The 20732-nt window shown below is 44.8% G+C and overlaps 1 protein-coding gene across 1 annotated transcript in view; it reads right to left on the reverse strand.

Moving 5' to 3' along the window:
* The window catches only part of LOC149310541 (protein kinase C epsilon type), a 433141-nt gene extending 414859 nt beyond the window's left edge, over positions 1-18282 (reverse strand). The window contains exon 1 of the mRNA XM_089529148.1: positions 16766-18282. Within this exon, the coding sequence (XP_089385274.1) occupies positions 16766-17113 (348 nt within the window). The 5' untranslated portion in view covers positions 17114-18282. The remainder of the gene's footprint in view (positions 1-16765) is intronic.
* Between the last annotated feature and the right edge of the window lie 2450 nt (positions 18283-20732).

A 20732-nucleotide genomic window follows, 5' to 3' on the forward strand; every position in this document is an offset into this window, starting at 1 on the left:
CTAATGCACTTTGACACCACTTTAACTGCCATTGGTCCATCCTACAGAGTCCTGGGATTTGTAGTTTCTAGCACTCTTTGCATAGAAAGCCAAAGATTCCATATGATAAATAATAAATAATAATAAACTTTATTTTTATACCCCGTCTTTCTGCTGCAGCATTTAAAATGGTGTCAAACCTGCATTATTTCTACAGTGTACATATACCTTAGGATTCCGAGACACAAGACTTTGGTTCCTCACTAAGCCATGGAAACCCACTGGGTTACCTTGGGCAAGTCACATGCTCTCAACTTTAAAGGAAGCCAAGGGGAAACCTTCTTTGAAAAACTGCATACACATACACACACACAAACTCTGAGAAAGCTGTCATAAATCAGACATGACTTGAAGGCAAATAACACCACCAACAAACAACAACATTTTTTGAGCCAGTGAGATGTAGTGGCTTGAGTGGAGACCAGAGTTTGAATCCCTATTGAGCCATGGAAACCCACTGGGTGACTTAAGCCAGTCCCACTCAAGAAATCTTTAGAGGAAGGCAATGGGAACCCCACCGCCCTAATTAGGTATATCATATAACATATGCTTACAGTTCTGTATAACTGGTTTAACATGCAAAGGGATCTTGCTGCACCTTTGAGAGTAACTGGGAGAGGTTGTAGCATGAGCTTTCATAGACTCTCATCTACGAAAGCTCATGCTACAACTTGTTTCACACTCTTTCACTTTTTCTTTCACTCCACCAAATGCATCTGAGGAAGTAGACTGAAGTCTACGAATTCTCATGCTGCCAATTTCTTTCTTTCAGTTAGTCTCAAAGGTGCTACAAGATCTCGCTACGTACTGATTCTACAGACTAACATGGCTATATCTTTGAATTATTTCATAGTTAGTCTAAAAGGTGCTGCAAGATCCTTTTGCATACTGATATTCCAGATTAGCATGGCTATATACTACAGCTTTCCTTATTGTGGTGTCTCATGATTTCTCAGTCTTTCCTCTTAGGATCAGGGAGGACAAAGTGTGGTCTGGGGCTGTGCAAGTCCATAGCTATTCTTCAACAATGTGATGCGACAGCTAAAAAGGCCAATGCAATTCTAGTCTACATCAATAGAAGTATAGTGTCTAGAGCAGGGGTCGGCAACCTACGGCCCGTGGGCCGGATCCGGCCCGCCGAGGCCTTTCTACCGGCCCCCGCGCAGCCCTGCCGCCGATTGCTGCCGTTTCCGCGCAGCTCCGGGCGCCATTTTGTTTTTCAAAATGGCGGCCGAAGTCTCACGTGACCTTTCCCAGGACGGGAAAGGTCGCGCGAGACTTCGCTGCCATTTTGAAAAACAAAATGGCGGCGGAGGAAGAAGAGGAAGGCCGCGCGGCCTGGGGTGGAGGAGGCAAAGGATGAAGACTGGCGCCGCCCTCCCTGCCTCCCCGCGGGGCTCCGCGCAGCCCTCCCCGCCTCCCCGCGGGGCTCCATGCGGCCCTCCCCGCCTCCCCGCGGGGCTCCGCACGGCCCTCCCTGCCTTCCCGCGCGGCCCCTCGCTGCCCACCTCCTCCTCTGTCTCCTCCGTCCTGCCCCCAGGCCGCGCGGCGCATGGAGGAGGGGGAGGAGAAGAAAGAAGAGGAGGAGGAAGAGGAGGGAGGAAGAGCAGGAGGAGGCAGCAGCAGGAGGAAGAGGAGATGGGGGCAGCAGCAGGAGGAAGAGGAGGGAGGAAGAGCAGGAGGAGGCAGCAGCAGGAGGAAGAGGAGGAAGAGGAGATGGGGCAGCAGGAGGAGGAAGAGGAGGGAGGAAGAGCAGGAGGAGGCAGCAGAAGGAGGAAGAAGAGGAAGAGGAGATGGGCGCAGCAGGAGGAGGAAGAGAAGGGAGGAAGAAGAGGAAGAGGAGATGGGGCAGCAGGAGGAGGAAGAGCAGGAGGAGGCGGAGATGGGGGCAGCAGGAGGAGGAAGAGGAGGGAGGAAGAGCAGGAGGAGGCAACAGAAGGAGGAAGAAGAGGAAGAGGAGATGGGGGCAGCAGGAGGAGGAAGAGGAGATGGGGCAGCAGGAGGAGGAAGAGAAGGGAGGAAGAAGAGGAAGAGGAGATGGGGCAGCAGGAGGAGGAAGAGCAGGAGGAGGCAGCAGCAGGAGGAAGAGGAGATGGGGGCAGCAGGAGGAGGAAGAGAAGGGAGGAAGAAGAGGAAGAGGAGATGGGGCAGCAGGAGGAGGAAGAGCAGGAGGAGGCAGCAGCAGGAGGAAGAGGAGATGGGGGCAGCAGCAGGAGGAAGAGGAGGGAGGAAGAGCAGGAGGAGGCAGCAGCAGGAGGAAGAGGAGGAAGAGGAGATGGGGCAGCAGGAGGAGGAAGAGGAGGGAGGAAGAGCAGGAGGAGGCAGCAGAAGGAGGAAGAAGAGGAAGAGGAGATGGGCGCAGCAGGAGGAGGAAGAGAAGGGAGGAAGAAGAGGAAGAGGAGATGGGGCAGCAGGAGGAGGAAGAGCAGGAGGAGGCAGCAGCAGGAGGAAGAGGAGATGGGGGCAGCAGGAGGAGGAAGAGGAGGGAGGAAGAGCAGGAGGAGGCAACAGAAGGAGGAAGAAGAGGAAGAGGAGATGGGGGCAGCAGGAGGAGGAAGAGGAGATGGGGCAGCAGGAGGAGGAAGAGGAGAGAGGAAGAGCAGGAAGAGGAAGAGGAGAAGGTGGTGAGTGGCCAGAGGCCACATGGGGTTTTTTGTTTTATTTTGCATTCTTTTTAATTGTTAACAAGTCTCCCTGCTTTGACAATGATATTGATGATGACGATGATGATATAAGCCAGCTTGAGAGGCATGGAGGCACTGTTTCTGAAGCCAAGAGAGTGTCACCTTCCAAAGTGTGTTTTGTGTGCTTTTAATGCTAACAAGTCTCCCTTGCTTTGACAATGATACAGTGCTACCTCGGGTTACGAAATTAATTCGTTCCGCGGCGCCGTTCGTAACCCGATACATTTCGCAACCCGAAAAGGCTTTCCGTTAGCGCTGGAAAGCCGCTAGCCGCGCTTCGGATTTGAATTTCGCGCCGAAATGAATTTCGTAACCCGAAAAATCTTTCGTTACCCGGAACAGTTTTTTCCAATCTAACTTTTTCGTACCCCGGAAATTTCGTAACGCAATCAATTCGTATCCCGGGGTACCACTGTAGTTTGGTGGTGATGATGATGAGTCAGCTTGAGAAGCATGCAACTACTGTTTCAGAAGCTGAGAGAGTGTCACCTTGCAAAGTGTGTTTTGTGTGCTTTTAATGCTAACAAGTCTCCCTTGCTTTGACAATGATAGTGTGGCGATGATGATGATGATGATGATAATGATATGAGTCAGCTTGAGAGGCATGCACGCACTGTTTCTGAAGCCAAGAGAGTGTGACTTTCCAAAGTGCCTTTTCTGTGTGTTTTTGGTTCTTTAATGGTGATATTGATATCAGAAAGCCTCTGAGGCAAGGCCAATGTAAATTGCTGTGATTTTTACAAACCCATGCGCAGTGAAGAAAAACCAAAGTCCCTTGACCAAGTACACACTTCTGAGAAGTACACTTGGTGCAAGAACGGTGAAACCACCTTGACATGTTCAATATGCATAGCCATGTTAAACCATGCTAAGTGTTAAACCCAAGGGGTTTGGTTATGGAATAAGCCTCTGAAATATGCAAGAGGCCATGTTAAGTAAAGCCATGCGAAATGCACAACTGTGCTGTTGTGTGTGTTTTGGAATGCAGGTTGGGGGTGTTTGTCCAGAAAGGGACCGAGGAGGAGAGGGCGGGCACACGCCTCCTCCTCCTTGCAGGGCTTCGGTGGAGGCTCCGCCCCGGAGGGTGGCTCCGCCCTGGAGGGTGGAGGCTCTGCCCCCAGCATGCAGCCCCGCCCCGGAGGGTGGAAGCTCCACCCCCCCCGGCTTCGGCCCCCCGACTTGTCTGAGGGACACCAACCTGGCCCCCAGCTCCAAAAGGTTGCCTACCCCTGGTCTAGAGCAAGGGAAATAATAATGCCACTCTATTCTTGGTCAGGCCTCACCTAGAATACTGTGTCCTGTCCTGGGCACTACAATTCAGAAAGGATGTTGACAAATGTGTCCAGAGGAGGGCGACTAAAATGGTGAAGAGTCTCGAAACCATGCCCTATGAGGAAAAACATAGGGAGCTGGGTATGTTTAGCCTGGAGAAGAGACAGTTAAGAGGTGATATGATAGCCCTCTTTAAGTTTGAAGGGGTGTCACATTGAGGATGGAGCAAGCTTGTTTTCTGCTGCTCCAAAGACTAGGACCAGGATCAATGGATGCAAGCTACAGGAAAAAAAGATTCCACTTCAACATTAGGAGGAACTTTCTGACAGTAAGGGCTATTTGACAGTGGAACACACTCCCTCGAAGGATGGTGGGGTCTCCTTCCTTGGAGGTCTTCAAGAGGCTGGATGGCTATATGTCGGGGATGCTTTCATGGTGATTTCCTGCATGGCAGGGGGTTGGACTGTTTAATGGCCCTTGTGGTCTCTTCCAACTCTACAATTCTTTGATTCAGCTCCTATCACCCTTGCAGATGCCCTTGCAGAGGTGGGAGGAGAAGGAAAAGATTGGGAGGTATGGAAGCTTCCTGAAGCAGTGATACTTTAAAAAAAAAATCACTGGCCCTGCTTCCAGCCACTAATTAACATTTTTTAAAAAATTCTAAAAACCAAGGGGGCATTTGGGCATGTTTAATAGAAACTGTTTCTCAGTGTTATAGCAATTGCCCAGCTCTGCCATAAGGACACCTCCAGGTCTCTCACCATTTCTCTGGAGATAGTCATCCCTACTAATCACCAGCCACATGGCTATCTAACTTCAGATAACACTTGATTAACCTACAAGTCCAGCCTACTCCCTTTCCAACCCAGATGTGATGAGTCATGATGACTCAGCTTTGAGGGGAATGATCTCAACACAAGTTCAGGTGCAGTATACTACTACTTTACACATCTAAAGGCTCAAGCCAAGTGCTTAAAGCCTGTCTCGAGGGTGAATTTTGGCTTAAATAAATTCCTATGTTCTTTAATCTCAATGCTTTGGCCCAGGGAATATCTGAATCTATGGCATTGCTAAAGTTAAGCAGGTGTGAATCTGTTCCACCCTCCACCTGCCAAAATGGGAACTCATTGACAGTCTTCTGTAAAAAATAGGGCAGATCTACAATATATGGCTTTGAGTCATGGCAGTGAAAGCAGTGTCAAACTGCATTATTTTCTGCAGTGCTGAACAGACTTAAGTTTGAGTTCAAGTAGTGGGCTACTAGTGTTATCAGTCCAAAGGCATTCTAAAAATATTCCATCTTTATCTCTGTAAGGAATATTTTTGTTAAGAAAAACAGTAGGAAAATCCAAGAAGTTAACAAATGGAAGATGAATAGTTCTGGATCCCTGCCTCATGTCTGTTTGAGAGAAGGTTATTGTTCAATAAAAGCTTGCTTTGGTGGCAGTCTAAGAAACATATGGGCTATGAGAGAATGGCATACTTTGGCTATAGCCAGTTATCTTATGGACAGAGAGGAACTGGAACCTATAAGCCTCATTCCCCAGAATGTTTCTCTTCCATATTCACGCATGTGCAATTCAAAGCAAGTATCAACAGGCCATCAATTGTTAAGTTTGAGGATGATATATTTATTGCAACCACCAGGCAACATGTGAGCTTTAAGTTCACATGCACTGATTTATTATTTCTACTGCCCCATCCATGAACAAGAGATAGGAAACTGTACCCCCACTCCCCACATATGCTACTGGACTAAAACATCCTAGCCCAAGAAGGCTAGAGAGAAGGATGGTGTGAAATATAGTTCAACAACATCTGGAAGGCTAATTTACTCCTGATTTATATGATGAATTACATTGTGAATGACTAAAAACAAATTTATCTGCCCTGAGAAGCTTAGGCCCGTTACAAACGGGCCTAAAAGTGTGCACTCCACGCGTGCTAGGGTTAGAAAGGGGCGTCCTTTCCAGACGCCCCTAACCCTAGCACGCGTGGAGTGCACACAAAATGGCGGCGGCCGTTCCACACAGCCGTCGCCATTACGACGTTACGACCACGCCGCCTCTATACGGGGCAGCGCGGACATGTCGTCACGCCGTGCCAGGGCGCATAGTGTGCCCCTTCCCCAGCTACAAAAGGAGCTCCAAAACAGAGCTCCTTTTGCCATTTGCGTCGCTGGCCGCAGCCTTCAGACGGCTGCACCCAGCGACGCAGAGGAGAAAGGGGCCAAGCAGCCCCTTTCTCCTCCTCCCCACCGCCGCGGGGTGTCCTTGGGGCTTGAAGCCCCAAGGACACCCCTTTCCAGGCTGCGGGGAAGGGGCCTTTTGCCGCTTCCCTGCATCCTGGAAAGCGGCGGATCGGGGCCTCAGCGGCTGCCGCTCTGGCCACTGAGGCCCCGATCCGGCTGGGAAAGGGGCGGGTGCAGGCCGCCGCTTTTCGGCGGTCTGTAACCCGCCTTAGTTAACAGTATAAGTGTCATCAAAAGTGCAGGGAAGGAGGAACAACTAGAAGAGGGGAATAATGGAAAGACCATGCATAAAAAGCAGTAATATTCCATTTCCATGAGATGATAAATAAGAGACTGAGCCAAATGAGAAGTGAGTTCTGGAGGAGGCTTAGAAGGAAGAAGGTGACATCAAGTAGGTGTTGTGATTGAGCATTCTAGACATAAGACACATGTCTTCAGTGTGTCTAAATGAAGGTGACATCATTCATTCAAAGCATATATCAGTCATTGTTTCATGGTACTTCACCCAAACTGACCTGCCGTTAATAGCCACTATGGCAGCAACTGTCAATCTTACTAGGGAGATTCACATTCCGTGGAAGTCAGTAGGATTTAACTCTTCATTTGCACAGGACTGTAGCCTTTAGGTCTTCAAACAATGTTTACAAGGCTGCTTTGATAGACAGATTTTAAAGTTTAATGCCTACAGGCCTTTAGCAATCACAACCCTACTCTCTTAGCTTTTTGGCCTTACTGTAGCTTATGATTCTCCCAATGTTGTCGGACTGCAACTCCTAGCAAACACAGGCAATGAAAATTATGGGAGTTACAACCCCAAAGCATCAAGCAAGCCATGTTCCCCTTGCCCATGACATACTAAAAACCTGGTGCCAAGATTAAAAAGAAAAGAGAAGAAAAGGAAAGGAAAGGAAAGGAAAGAAGAAGACACACTATCATCTAAACAAAGCATCTTTCTAATACCTGTTTTCAGAAATGAACAACCATTGCTATATATATTCAACTCTTCTTTCACCAAATATATTTGCAAGAATTCCTCCAACCCAATTCAACACTAATCATTTGGTACATGGGAGCAATTCTATTATACAATGCCTCCCATTGGTAATATTCTATGAGATGCAGCCAAAAAAAGCTAGTATAATCATGGCCTAGGGGTTTGGGGTTTGGGCTATTTGGGGAATGGCTGAATATTCCACAAGTCTAAAAGGGGGGTAATGCCTCCTATTAACACAACAGTTGCTATCATGATTCCTGGCACTGTACTTGTGTATCATTGCAAGAGCTTGTTCTGTAACCATGGAATCAGGCTACAACACAGTCATAATGGAGAGAAAAATATCTAGCATCTTCTTACAGCAGCTGAAGGAAAAAAAACATTGTAAAATTTTTAAAGACTAGTCTTTAGAATCATGCCTTCATCTAAAGTGGCACCACCATATTTTTGGGAGGGGCTGTGTGTGCTTTTTTAGAAAAGAGAAATAACTGAACACATGCACATTTTAATTTTGTATAATCTGTGCAGAACGCACACTAGCTTTGCTCAACAATGAACTCGGGTACCTAGTTAGGGAGGAACAGCCTTGATTTTAAGAACCTACGACAAGTTAAAAACCCTGTCTGTATTCTTGCTGCAGGACAGATAGTGTGCTTTCAATATAAGCAGGTAAAGACCACATTTCAAACACTGCATTGCAAAGGAGAGTAGCCCAACTCTCCTAAGGAAGGAAACGCACACCATACAAAGAAAGAGGACAGAAAGATGTAATGAAAATGAACAATTAGAGGGCAGATCTCATCATGCCAGTTAGACTGAAATAAATCCCCAACTTAAAAATATTGACAATTGTTCTCGCCAACAGCATATTAAAGTATCTATAATGAACAATGATAACCAAGACAGGAGAAGGGACTACCTCAGGACTGTGTCTCCCATTCAAAAATGGCACAGCATTCCTTCTAATGCACAGCTTTGACTCTGTCATGCCATCTCTTTACATGCCCCCCCAACCATTTGTGTTCTGTAGAGAACACAATCAGTAATCTCTGTTGGGTTACCAACAGTTACAAATAAAGGACAGCATTGCCTTGTAAAATGTGCCACTGATAATTATCTTCATTATCCTGCAGAATGTAATCAAACTATTAACATGCCAAGACAACACACTATCAGAGTATTTGGATTTGGGCAATTCAACCATAATAACAAAATGCAGTTTGGGAAGTAGTACATAAAAGTGTCATGTTAAAAGTTTAATGGAGAGCAGATGGGCCGCATCAGAGATTGATCATGTTGAACCCAAGTTACACAATGATCAATTACAAAGCTTCTGAAATACTTTCTTTTACCATACTTTGGTTACCAGATAAAGACAATGCTCACCAAATTATGGTATGAAGATAGATAGTCGACACATACAGTTGTCCCTCCATATCCAAGGATTCTTTATCCACAGATTTAATAATAATAATAAATAATAAAAATTTTATTTATATTTTCCCGCCTCTCCCTACGGATCAAGGCGGGATTACAGCCAGTATCAATTTACAATACATCACAATTACAGTTAGATAAAATCAGCTCATATAAAACATATCCCTTAAAAATACACAAATCACAATACAATTTAAAAAAGAGAATGTCCTGAGGTAGATATATATTTGGGGTGATTTTTTTCTACAGAGGGTCAGGAGGGTATGCTTGCTAGAAGAGATAGGTTTTCAGCACCTTCTTAAAGGCATCCAGGGTGGGAATGAGGCGAATCTCTTCTGGGAGGTTATTCCAATACATAGGAGCTATAGCAGTAAACGCTCTTTGGTGAGTGGCTGTTAATCTCACTCTGGGGTGTTCAGGTAGGAGCTTTCCAGTTGTTCTGAGGGTGTGGGGCGGATTGTGTAGGGAGAGGCGTTCCCTCAAGTAACTTGGGCCCAAACCATGTAGGGTTTTAAAGGTGATGACCAACACTTTGTATTGGGCTCAGAAGCTAATTGGCAGCCAGCGTAAGGATTTTAATACCGGTGTAATGTGGTTCGATCTAGATGTTCCTGTGACCAACCTGGCTGCAGTGTTTTGAACTAGCTGAAGCTGCCGAACTTGGTACAAAGGTAGCCCCATGTAGAGCGTGTTACAGAAATCTACACAAGAGGTTACCAATGCATGGACTACTGTTTCAAGGTCCTTTTGGTCCAGACAGGGGCGCAGTTGGCATATCAGCCGAAGTTGGTACCAAGCACTCTTGACCATCGCATCCACCTGGGATGATAACTGTAAGGATGGATCCAGGAGTATTCCCAAACTGCGAACATTGTCCTTTAGGGGAAGTGTGACCCCGTCCAGGACTGGATGGCAAATTTCTCTGTCTGGACTTGAGGAACCTATCACAAGTACCTCTGTTTTCTCTGGATTCAATCTGAGTTTGTTTTCCCTCATCCAGCCCATTACTGACTCCAGACAGGCATCCAGAGGAGAGATGCCGTCCTTAGACACTGTATCAGTCGGAGACATGGAGAGATAGATCTGGGTGTCGTCAGCATACTGATAACACCGTGCTCCATGCTTCCGGATGATCTCTCCCAGCGGCTTCATGTAAACATTAAACAGCATGGGGGGACAGAATGGCGCCCTGAGGGACGCCAGATGTCAGCTCTCTTTTATGAGAGCAACTGTTCCCCAGCCTCACCATCTGGAACCTTCCCGAGAGGTAGGATCGGAACCACTGGAGCGCATTGCCCCCGATACCCAACTCTCCCAGGCGTTCCAGAAGGATACCATGGTCGATGGTATCGAAGGCCGCAGAGATGTCCAAGAGCACCAACAGTTTAACTATTCACAGCTTGAAAATTTTCCAAAAATATATAAATTCCAAAACCTAGATTTTGCCATTTTATATAAAGGACACTATTTTGCTATGCCATTGTATTTAATGAGACTTGAGCATCCATGGATTTTGGTATCCATGGGAAATCCTGGAACCAAACCCCAATGGATACCAAGGGGCCACTGTACTGGGTCCATTGAACCACCTAGCTCAGTACTGTCTACCTCAGAGCTATGTCCATATGAGACTAGGGACCAATTTTGTGCTTTCAGTGTGTATCTACACTGCAGAAATAAAGCAGTCTGACATCACTTTAATTGCCATGACTCTAAGCTATGGAACTGTGGGATTTGTGAGATATTTAGCCTTCTTTGTTAGAGAGTTCTGGTGCTCCTCAACTACAAATCCCAGAATTTCACAGCATTAAACCATGAAAGTTAAAATAGTATCAAACTGGTTTATTTCTTAAGTGTAGCAGCAGCCTAGGATCTTCTGGGGAATGCACAATCTGCCCAAACTGCTATAGAACAAAGACAAAGCAAGTATTGGCCAGAAGTCCCTGTTTGGGATTTCAGGTTTTTTTTAAACAATAACAAATAAATGGTAAACATTGCATGGTGGTCCAGCAATTTATTTAAAAGATTAATTGCAGCTTCCAGAAACTTCCAGAAAGCCAATTCACATTTTTTGTTTGACCAGAAAGAGGGTCCTTGTGTAATCTGAAAGGACCAAGGACCACAAAAACAGGCCTGGAGCCCCGCTGACCACTCCTAGTCTACACATTGACTGGCAGCAGCTCTCTAGGGTTTCACATACAGAGAGGAGATTCCAAAAATCAAACCTAACACCTTCTGTCTGCAAAGTGCAAACTCGTGTAAACTCTACCAATAAACTATGACCCCTTCCCTAGAAATATTATTGCAAAAATTGTAGTTACTCTCCCCCCAAAATAGATCAAATGCTAACAATAAATGTGGAGCAAAACAGAACAGAACAGCCAAGTCTGCCAAGAAAAGGAAGATCAAATGTATAAAGGGAGTTGCTTCCATTATTTGACATCATTTTATAAATATATGGTACAAGGCTTCAAAAGTCATACTGTAGACATGTTCGTTGAGGCCAATGGTCCACTGCTCATCGATCTGTGTGTGCATAATGTATTTAGAACCTGGAACTGAACATCTATTGTGTTTGACAGGAGACACACATCCACAAGCCCATGAGGGTAGCAATAGGGTGACAGGCATTAGACAAATGATTCCCTTTGGGTATTAGAAGTGATGTGATTGAGCCAACCAATAAGAAAGTTTGTTCTCTGAAAGCTTATTTGTTGTTGGGTGTCTTCAAGTCATTTCTGACTTATGGCAACCTATTGCAGGGTTTTTTTGAGTCTGAGAGTGTGTGATTCATGCAAGGTCATCCAATAGGTTTCCACAGCTAAGCAAGGCATCAAACGCTGATCTCCAGAGTCATAGCAGAACACTCAAACCCCTACGTCATGCTGGCTCTCACAGAAAGCTTGTATTATCCATAAAACAGACACAACTGTTGCGACAGTAAAGATGAATCCAGGGCACAGCAGTGTACCAAGATGTTTTCTGTTACAACATCATCTTGAACAATGAACTGTGATCATGTGGCTATTGATATTTATGATTTTTTTTTTAAAAAAAAAGTATATTGAAGATTTTTAGACTTATTTCATTGTTTCTACTAATTTTATGCCATTCTTGTCCAACCGCTCTGAAAACACAGGTTAGCAATGAGCTTCTTCCAATACTGATTTATTTGTTTGTTCTCCTGTCGAGAATTCAGGAAGCCACTCTCAGGAAAAAGGTAATAATAACTCATTTCAATTATAGATCTGAAACAGAGACACTGGACTTAGAATGGCAACAGCACTAAGGAGCACAACAGGCAACAGAAATAGATCATATGTACTCTTGCGTTTTGGCAAAAGGTAAAAATTTTCCATTCTGTTCCCCCATTCTAGAACTCAAGGTGAACGTTGTCCACATAATGAGTTAGGTTTTGTTTTTGTTTTTATAATGGTCAATGCATTTCAATTCAAATATGTTTTATTAAGACACTTTAAAAAAAATCAGTCTCACATAATTTTTTTCCTTGATTTTTATCTGTTTTAATTTTATTGTGAGCTGTCACTGAGTCCCATTTCTGGGGAAAAGGTAAGGCACATACGTAATAAATGAAATAAATAACACAATTATTTTGCTTCCTGTTTCAGAGGTAAAGCACAGGTTCAGTCAATATTTGTTTAAGCCCCTGTCACATGTGGCCTTTTTATGCGTACACCTAAAAGTTGTTTGTACTTTTAAAGGAGCATGTCTAAAAATGCAAAATACCCAAAATAACCAATAGTTGCAGCATGCAGTTAAATTTCTTTGAATACTTGGATTAGATACAGAGCTCTGCTGAATACACAATCAGCACCAGATTTGGTTCTATGTTACATATGAAATAATTCTTACCTATTTATTTTTCTATATAATTTCCCCTTCCCTATTTTCTTTCAACATGGAAACCAGAACGAAATATAGGAGTTTCCCAAGACACTTTGTCATCCAAGCACAGATATAATCAATACTTTCAGCAAAATGGCAACATCATATCCCTGAAGATCATGTTCTGGGAACCTTGAACAGTGTGTCAGCCTATTTCTTTAAAATAAAAAAGTCCTCAAACCCTCCCTGTTCCTCTATACTATGATTCCCCACTTTATTTCCAGATTGCAAAATTAATATCCTTTTACCTAAAACACCACTGAGGTTGCATTTGAGCTTGGGCTAAGTAAATATCTATAAAATGGAGCTGCAAGTCGTTTCCCCCCCACCCCCCAAAAGCAAGGAGTTAAAACAGAATCTTGATAGCATTTGGCTTCTCTCATTAGTTTCTCAATGTTTCACAAAGACAACATGACCCAGGTACAACCTGAACCAGCTACTGGCTTTTTTCCTTATTTCAGTTCTGATGGAATAGTAAAAAGAAAATGAACGGTATGGATATTTCCTCAGTCTGGTTAATTTATTATTATTATTATTATTATTATTATTATTAACAACCTTTATTTATAAAGCGCTGTAAATTTACACAGCGCTGTACATAAAATTTTTAGTCAGACGGTTCCCTGCCCTCAGGCTTACAATCTAAAAGACACGACACAAAAGGAGAAGGGATCAACCCATCCTAAAGAACAATGATGAATGTGTGAATCTACAATGCTTAGGGAATTGGATTTCTGAATATAATCCAATTTAGATGGGAATTTGTTCTTTCTGTGGGTTTCAGGCTGTAGTAGTGATTTCGGATCCCTAGCTTACAAATACCTATGCCACAAAGGAGAGGAACTGTGAATGATTAGAACTTCAAGCCAGTTGGTGAAACAATGACTTTGCCATCGGAACCTCCCTAGTTCTATGGCTGATATCCCTAGTTAAAAGAAGAATGGATATCTAGTAACACAAACATCTAGGAGGCATTACATTCTTTGGACATCAGCCCTCAGAATCTCCCAGCTAGCATGGCCAACAAAAGTCACTTCTCTAAGCTTGGTGGTAACATAACTGAGAAAGGCCACTACATGACACTTTGAGGAAATGGCTGACCAACAAAACGTAGTTGAACTAAGTGGACCAATGTTGTATCACCGGCTAAATACAATTTACTGAGACACTAGATACTTCCACCACAAAGCATATGCCCTCACGATGAGACAACCTCATAGGTTCACCTATAGATGGTTCAGTTTATGGCTGGAGTCCTTTGTGCAGTTAGCACCTGGCTTGGTGCAACTGACTTTCTGGACATAGTAACAATCATCATTTTCTCTTTTCTCTCTGTCTCTCTTCTTTATTCTCTCAGGGTGCTTCCAGACGGACAGCTCCTAGCACTATGGATTAAAAGACATAGTGCAACTATTCTATCTTTCCCTCTTTGATGGATCTTCTTCTGAGTTAAGAAAAAAAGAGGAAGAAGCAAGGAATTATAAATGGAAGACAACAATGTCTTGTATTACCTTCTGCCACTGAAAAAAATAAATAGTGGAAGACAACTGAAAAAGAAATCATCAGGACAATTGAAAAATAAAAGTCCCAACTGAATGCATCCCAATTTCGAGTTTGCTATCTTTTAAATGGGACAGTATTATCATAAAACTAAAGGTTGCAGACTATTTTGCACATTAAGTCAATGGGGATAAATCAACACTTACATAAGTTCCAGGGATTCAATAGATCTATTCTAGTTGGAAACAACAAACGGTTCTAAGTTCAAAAAGGCAATGCAAATAATTGATCACAGCTTCTGCAAGAGACTGCCAAAACCTATTTACAGGTCCAGATATTGGATGTTCCTCATACTATGATAATGCAGCACTAAGGGGTTACTTTCAAGGGCATAACATAAATACTGGAACCCAAAGGATCTACAAAATGCATGCTTCTTCCCAGCTTATTTAACTTTCACTTGCTCCCATATTGTCCAAAACAGTAACCCTCAAATAACTTCTTTCAGAATAAACAACCAAATAACTAGAGAGAATTCCAAAGGGAAATTGAGAATTAGAGCCAGGTCAGTTCCTGTGTCACTGGAGTAAGTTCTTGGGCTGAGAATATTCTCATCAGGTTACTGGTTTTTAACTTACAAAAGAGCTAGTTTAAAGGTTTAGAGAGAAATTTAAATATGCAAAATTAAAACAATGATACATAACATCCTTTATCTTTTTTTGTAGCTAATCCATAAAACAGGTTACATTACAGTGTCAATGGGACATTAATTATGGTGATGGCCATATTATTTTCTATGGAAAATCATTGTAAACAAGAGATAGACAACTGTAGTAGAGGCCAACCTGTGCACACACACACCCCACCATGCTATTGAAAACTTGCCAAAAACATACAAAAGAAGCCACTTTTTGTTTTCACTTCCTGTTTTTTTAAAGTTTGGGTTACTTGAGGATATTTGATATCCTTACTTAGGGATATTTCAGCATGATTTAGGAGTCTAGAGTCAGACTGGAGGACTTAATGAATAATGGCACCCCAAGTGGTATTTTGGGATGCTTCACTGATGAAATATATCCCTTTAAAAAAAAAAACAGGAGGTGTGCAAAAAGCTTGCGCATTGCATGTGCCACACAGTTGGCACTTTCGTCATACCTGTTTTAAACTGTTTCTGATTCACTTGGAGTATTAGCCCACATTTATCATCTAATCTTTTTTTTTTAAAGTACACAGCTATTGCTAAGGTGTTCATATTATAACAAGCATCGCAGCTATTCTCTTATACAGTGACACTTATCTTCTCTCACAAATGTGCTGTTAACCCTAAGGAGAAAAAAAAACCAGAGCCTTTAACTATTTATTTCTTCTCTGAGAATCTACCTGGGGTGAGACCTGGGTTCTCATTTCACCTCCCTCACCAACTCTTCGCACTGTGGGCAGAAGGTTAACGTGTAGAGGAGCTGATCCTGTGGCCAAATATTTACTGGACTTCCCAGTTTCATTCATTGCTTTTTCTCTCTGTTAATCACCAGGGCAGAGGGAGTTCACAAGCATGCATTCCCTTCCTGATGTCACCCCAAGAAGGCTCCCCAGTGCGATGCAGCATTTGAATAGGCCTGCAATATTCTCCACCAGCCCTATCTCTTAATCTGAAATGAGATTGGTTTATTGTTTTATTGTTAGCATTATTTCCTAAAGCTAACTTTCATGCCAGTTTGGTTCGGGACAGCCTCAGCCTGTCTACAGTGGTCTTCAGATGCTGCCATCTCCCAATTCTGTTGCATCATGACATCCTGTCCAGCTAGACATATACTTTGGGAGGGCAGGCAGACCTGTAAGCACCAAGATGCTGTTTAAGCATGTCCTTTAGGAAGGCCACAGAAAGCAGTGACACAGAATGTTTCCAAAGCTGCATATCAAATCTTAAGAAAATGGAGCTATTATTTTGTGCATGCAGCCACTTGAGACCCTCCCAGGAGTACTTTAGCATTTGTCCTGCATGGCAGAAGGTTGGATTAGATGGCCCTTGAGACCCTATAGTACCAGACAAGGTTGAATTAGATGGTCCTTGGAAGCCCCATGCTATGACTGTGTACTGGATATGTATGTGTGGGCAGCAAGGAGAATATCAAAGCAACAAAGAGCGATCCTTGGTATTTATTTTGTCATTATGCTAAAATTGCTCAGCAGCTGTGACAAAAGACTGCCTATATTCAAACATGCATGACACCGTTGCCACCAGGAGACACCACAAGTCCAGTTTCAGTGAACCAGAAGGAATAGTTATTCATGCTCTCTTTAAGCTCCAGAAATACCAAAAAAAGACCCTGTTTGGATACTTAAGACAACACTTCATGTGGAGATGCTCAGCATCTCTTGGGTAAGAGACATATAAAAATAAAACTGATAACTGCCAAGACTGAAATATTTTAGCTTAGTGGGTTTGAGTATGCCTCCATCCTCACATGGCAGACTTGAAAACCAGATCTCACATCATCCAGAGCTATACAATGTGGGCACCTGCCTGACCACCAACTAAGCCTGTCATCCAAGAGGTGGCATGTCAGCAACACACCTGTCAAACAAAGAATGATGTTTCATTAAGCGCAAAAGCCACATATTTAGATAGACAGATAGACCGACCCAGATTGACACAGATGCACATCTGGTCTGGCCACTCACCCAGTCTTCGAAGTGGCGGCTCCCGTTCTGCAGCAGGTCCTCAAACTGGATCGTACAGTTGGCCACAAAATCGTCGTACCCAATGGGGGCATCGTGGAAAACAGCCATTTCAATCTTTCTCCCATTGCTCACGTCCGTGACAAATTCATCGTTCCACGCGGGGCTGTTGGTCTTCTGCTTGGTCGAGGTCTGCCCGATCCTGGAATCGTCCACGTTGAGGGCAATGTACGGGTCCAGCAGAAAGGTCTGGGGCCTGGGACCCACGGCATGCCGGAGTGACCAAGGGGTGGGCTTCAGGTTCACTGCTTCGCAGATCTTGATTTTCAGCATGCCATTAAAAACCACCATGGTTAGATGGCGTCACTTTTTATTTGTATTTTGTTGTTGGTGGTGTTGCTGTTGTTGTTCTTCTTGTGTCCCCCCCCCTTGGGATCCAAGCCCACTCTGGGAAGCCAGGCAAGGAGCTGTGGAGAGGTTCCTCCAATAAATAAGAAGGCAGCTTTGAGCAAAGTGGTGGTAGTGGTGGTGGTTGCAGAAACACAGTCTTAAGAGTAGGGGGGTTCCCTTCCCTTGCTACCTAATGTTGATTTAGCCTTTCCTCTTGCGACACCCAGTGAAGACATACATGCATGCATACAGAGACATATGGAGAGAGAGTCTTTGCTTGTGTGTATGGGGGGGGGGGGGGGAGGAGAACAGCAACAACAACACAAGGAGGAGAGGATGCAAAAAAATCCAAAAATGCAAGCCCAATCAAAAAGAAAAATGGAAAAGGAAGGAAAAGATCCTCGGTGGGAAGGTGGATAGATTTGATTCTGGAAAAGATACACATGCAGAGACACTTTCGTCCTCCCCTCCCTTTTGTCCCTCCCTCTCTTCAGAGCATAATCCTGGATCAGTCTTCTGCAAAGACAACAAGAATAATAACAACCAAAAAACCAGCACTCCTGGCTTCTTGCAGGCGTTGGTGCTGTCTTGTCTATGGAAGAGAAGCAGCAGCAACAAAACACAGGAGGAGAGGAGGGGGAAAAGAAGAAGAGGAAGAAGGGGGGGGGAAGGGAGGAGAAAGAGAAGAAAGAGTGGGGAAGGGGGGAAGAGGAAGGGATCGAGGCGTCCAGAAGCACCCCAGACCCCAAGCCCCAGCCTTGCCTCCTTCCTTTTCTTCTTCTCCTTCCAGAAAGAGAGAGAACGAGAGAGACCCAGCCAGCTCTCACAAATCCGGATTCCTTACATCCGCCTCTTCGGTGGGTTGCTGCTACTGTTGCAGCCGATCTCCTCTTCCTCTTCCTCTTCCTCCTCTTCCTCCTCTGCTTCCAAGGCCAGGGATCCAGTGGATCCAGGGATCCAAGGCATGGGGGATGGCTGGGGAAAAGAAGGGAAGGGGGAAGAGGGGAGGAGGGTGTGGGCTGCTGCTCGCTTTGCCTCTCCCTCTCTCTCTCTCTACACACACACACTTTTTAAAGAAATAAATGCATAGTATTCTTTGAAAACACACACACACAGAAGGCTTGGGCTTCTCCCCCCCCCCACCCCCTTTGCAGATTTGTCTGGGGTCCTGAGTTCAGGAGCCGCCTCCCTCCCTCCCTCCCTGCCTGCCTCTCTCTCTTGGGTGTCTGTCTCGCTCTCTGTCTGTCTGTCTGTCTGTCTGTCTGTCTTTCCTAATGCAGGAAATGCGCAAAAGACGTCAGGCGCTGCGAGAGGAGAGCGGAGCCTGGCTGCTGCTGGGCTTCATGCGGAGGGAAAGTTTTGCCTCTTGGGGGAGCAAGAAGCCCAAGGAAGGCAGGGCTCCGCCAAGGGGCAAGGGGCAAGGGGGCAGCCACGTCCTCCTTTTCCAGGACCCGTCCTCCATGTCCTCCTCCTCTCCAGGAGGAAGGTCCAAAGGCCCTCCTCCATTTGGAGCACAATGCAAGAGCAGGAAGGTATATTTATATGCAGGGGGGCTGGATGTCCTCCTTTTGCAGGACCTGGCCTCCTTTTCCACCTTTTCTCCAGGAGGAAGGTCCAAATGTCCTCCATTTGGAGCACAACTTAAAAGCAGGGATTTATATTTCTGTGCTACACGTCCTACTTTTGCAGGACCCGTCCTCCATTTTCACCTTCTCACCAGGAGGAAAACCAAAATGTCCTCCATTTGGAGCACAACTCAAAAGCAGGAATTGATATTTATATGCGGGGCGACTACATGTCCTCCTTTTCCAGGACCTGCCTTCCATTTCCACCTTCTCTCCAGGAGAAAAGCCAAAATGTCCTCCATTTGGAGCACAGTTCAAAGGCAGGAATTGATATTTCTATGCTACACATCCTCCTTTTGCAGGACCCGTCCTCCATTTCCACCTTCTCTCCAGGAGGAATGTCAAAATTGGAAATTGAAAGAGGAGGACATGTTTGGTCACCCTGCATAGAAATGTAAATTCATGCTTCTAGTCAGACTGGGAATGGAGGGCATCTTGAAATTGAGTCCTCCATTTGGAGCAGGCCTCAGAAGCATGCATTTGTATTTCTATGGTGGGTGACCAGACATGTCCTCCTTTTCCAGGATCTGCCCTCTATTTCAACCTTCTGTTCAGGAGGAATTTCCAAATGTCTTCCATTTGGAGCCTGACTGAGAAGCATAAATTGACATTTCTATGCAGGGGTGACCAGACAGATCCTCCTTTTCCAGGACTTGTCCTCCATTTTCACCTTCTCTCCAGGAGGAAGACCAAAATGTCCTTGAAAAGCATGAACTGACATTTCTATGAAGGCTGACCAGACATCCTCCTTTTCTAGGACCTGTTCTCCATTTCCACCTTCTCTCCAGGAACAATGTCAAAATGTCCTCCATTTGGACTTAGAAGCTGGAATTTATATATCTATGAGGGTTTTTCACTTTTCTTTGATCGTGTCCTCCATTTTCTGGAAAGGCCTACATTTTGCACTGCCTTGTCCTTTGCGCTTAGAGCATCTGATCACCCTGCTCACAGCCTTCTTCTTCTCCTTCTCTTCAACTTCATTTGCACTGTAGAAATAATCCGGTTTGACATCACTTTAAGTGTCATGGCTCAATGCCATGAAATTCTGAGATTTGTGGTTTTGTGACAGATGCAGCCTTCTCTGCCAGAGAGCTCTGGTGCCACAATAAAACGACAAATCCCAGGATTTCATATAACATGGAGTCATTGCAATTAAAGGGTTGTCAAACTGTGTTATTTTTCCAGTGCCATTAAACCTTGGGCTGAGTTGGGGGAGGGGACTTCCTCACTATCTGGGAATCCAAGTAGACCACAAATTGAACATGAGTCAACAGTGCGATGCAGCAGCTAACAAGGCCAATGCGATTTTAGGCTGCATCAATAAAAGTATAGTGTCTAGATGAAGGGAAGTAATAGTGCCACTGTATTCTGCTTTGGTCAGGCCCCACCTAGAATATTGCATCCAGTTCTGGGCACCACAATTTAAAAACGATGTTGAGAAACTGGAGCATGTCCAAGGGAGGGCAACTAAAATGGTGAAGGGCCTAGAAACCGAGGAATCCCTTGGGGAGCTGGGGATGCTTAGCCTGGAGAAGAGAAGGTTAAGAGGTGATATGATAGCCCTGTTGAAATATTTGAAGGGATGTCATATTGAGGGAGCAAGCTTGTTTTCTGCTGCTCCAGAGAACAGGAGCAATCAGGGACATAGCCAGGGGGGGGGTGTTCTTGGGGTCCGGACCTCCCCTTCCATTAGAAAAATTAATGGTGTGTGCTGCTGTACCGCCACACTCAAGCCCCATTATAAGGGTGGCACTTAGTCTGGACCCCCCCCCCCCTTCCTAAAATCCTAGCTACGTCCCTGGAGCAATGTATGCAAGCTACAGGAAAAGAGATTCTGCCTCAACATTAGGAGGAACTTCCTGGCAGTAAGGGCTGTTCGACAGTGGAACACACTCCTTCCTCAGAGTGCAATGGAGTGTCTCCTTCCTTGGAGGTCTGTAAGCAGAGGCTGGATG

Source organism: Sceloporus occidentalis, unplaced genomic scaffold (genome assembly GCF_023333645.1).
Source record: "Sceloporus occidentalis isolate IW3139 unplaced genomic scaffold, rSceOcc1.0.p SCAF_6, whole genome shotgun sequence".
NCBI lineage: Eukaryota > Metazoa > Chordata > Lepidosauria > Squamata > Phrynosomatidae > Sceloporus > Sceloporus occidentalis.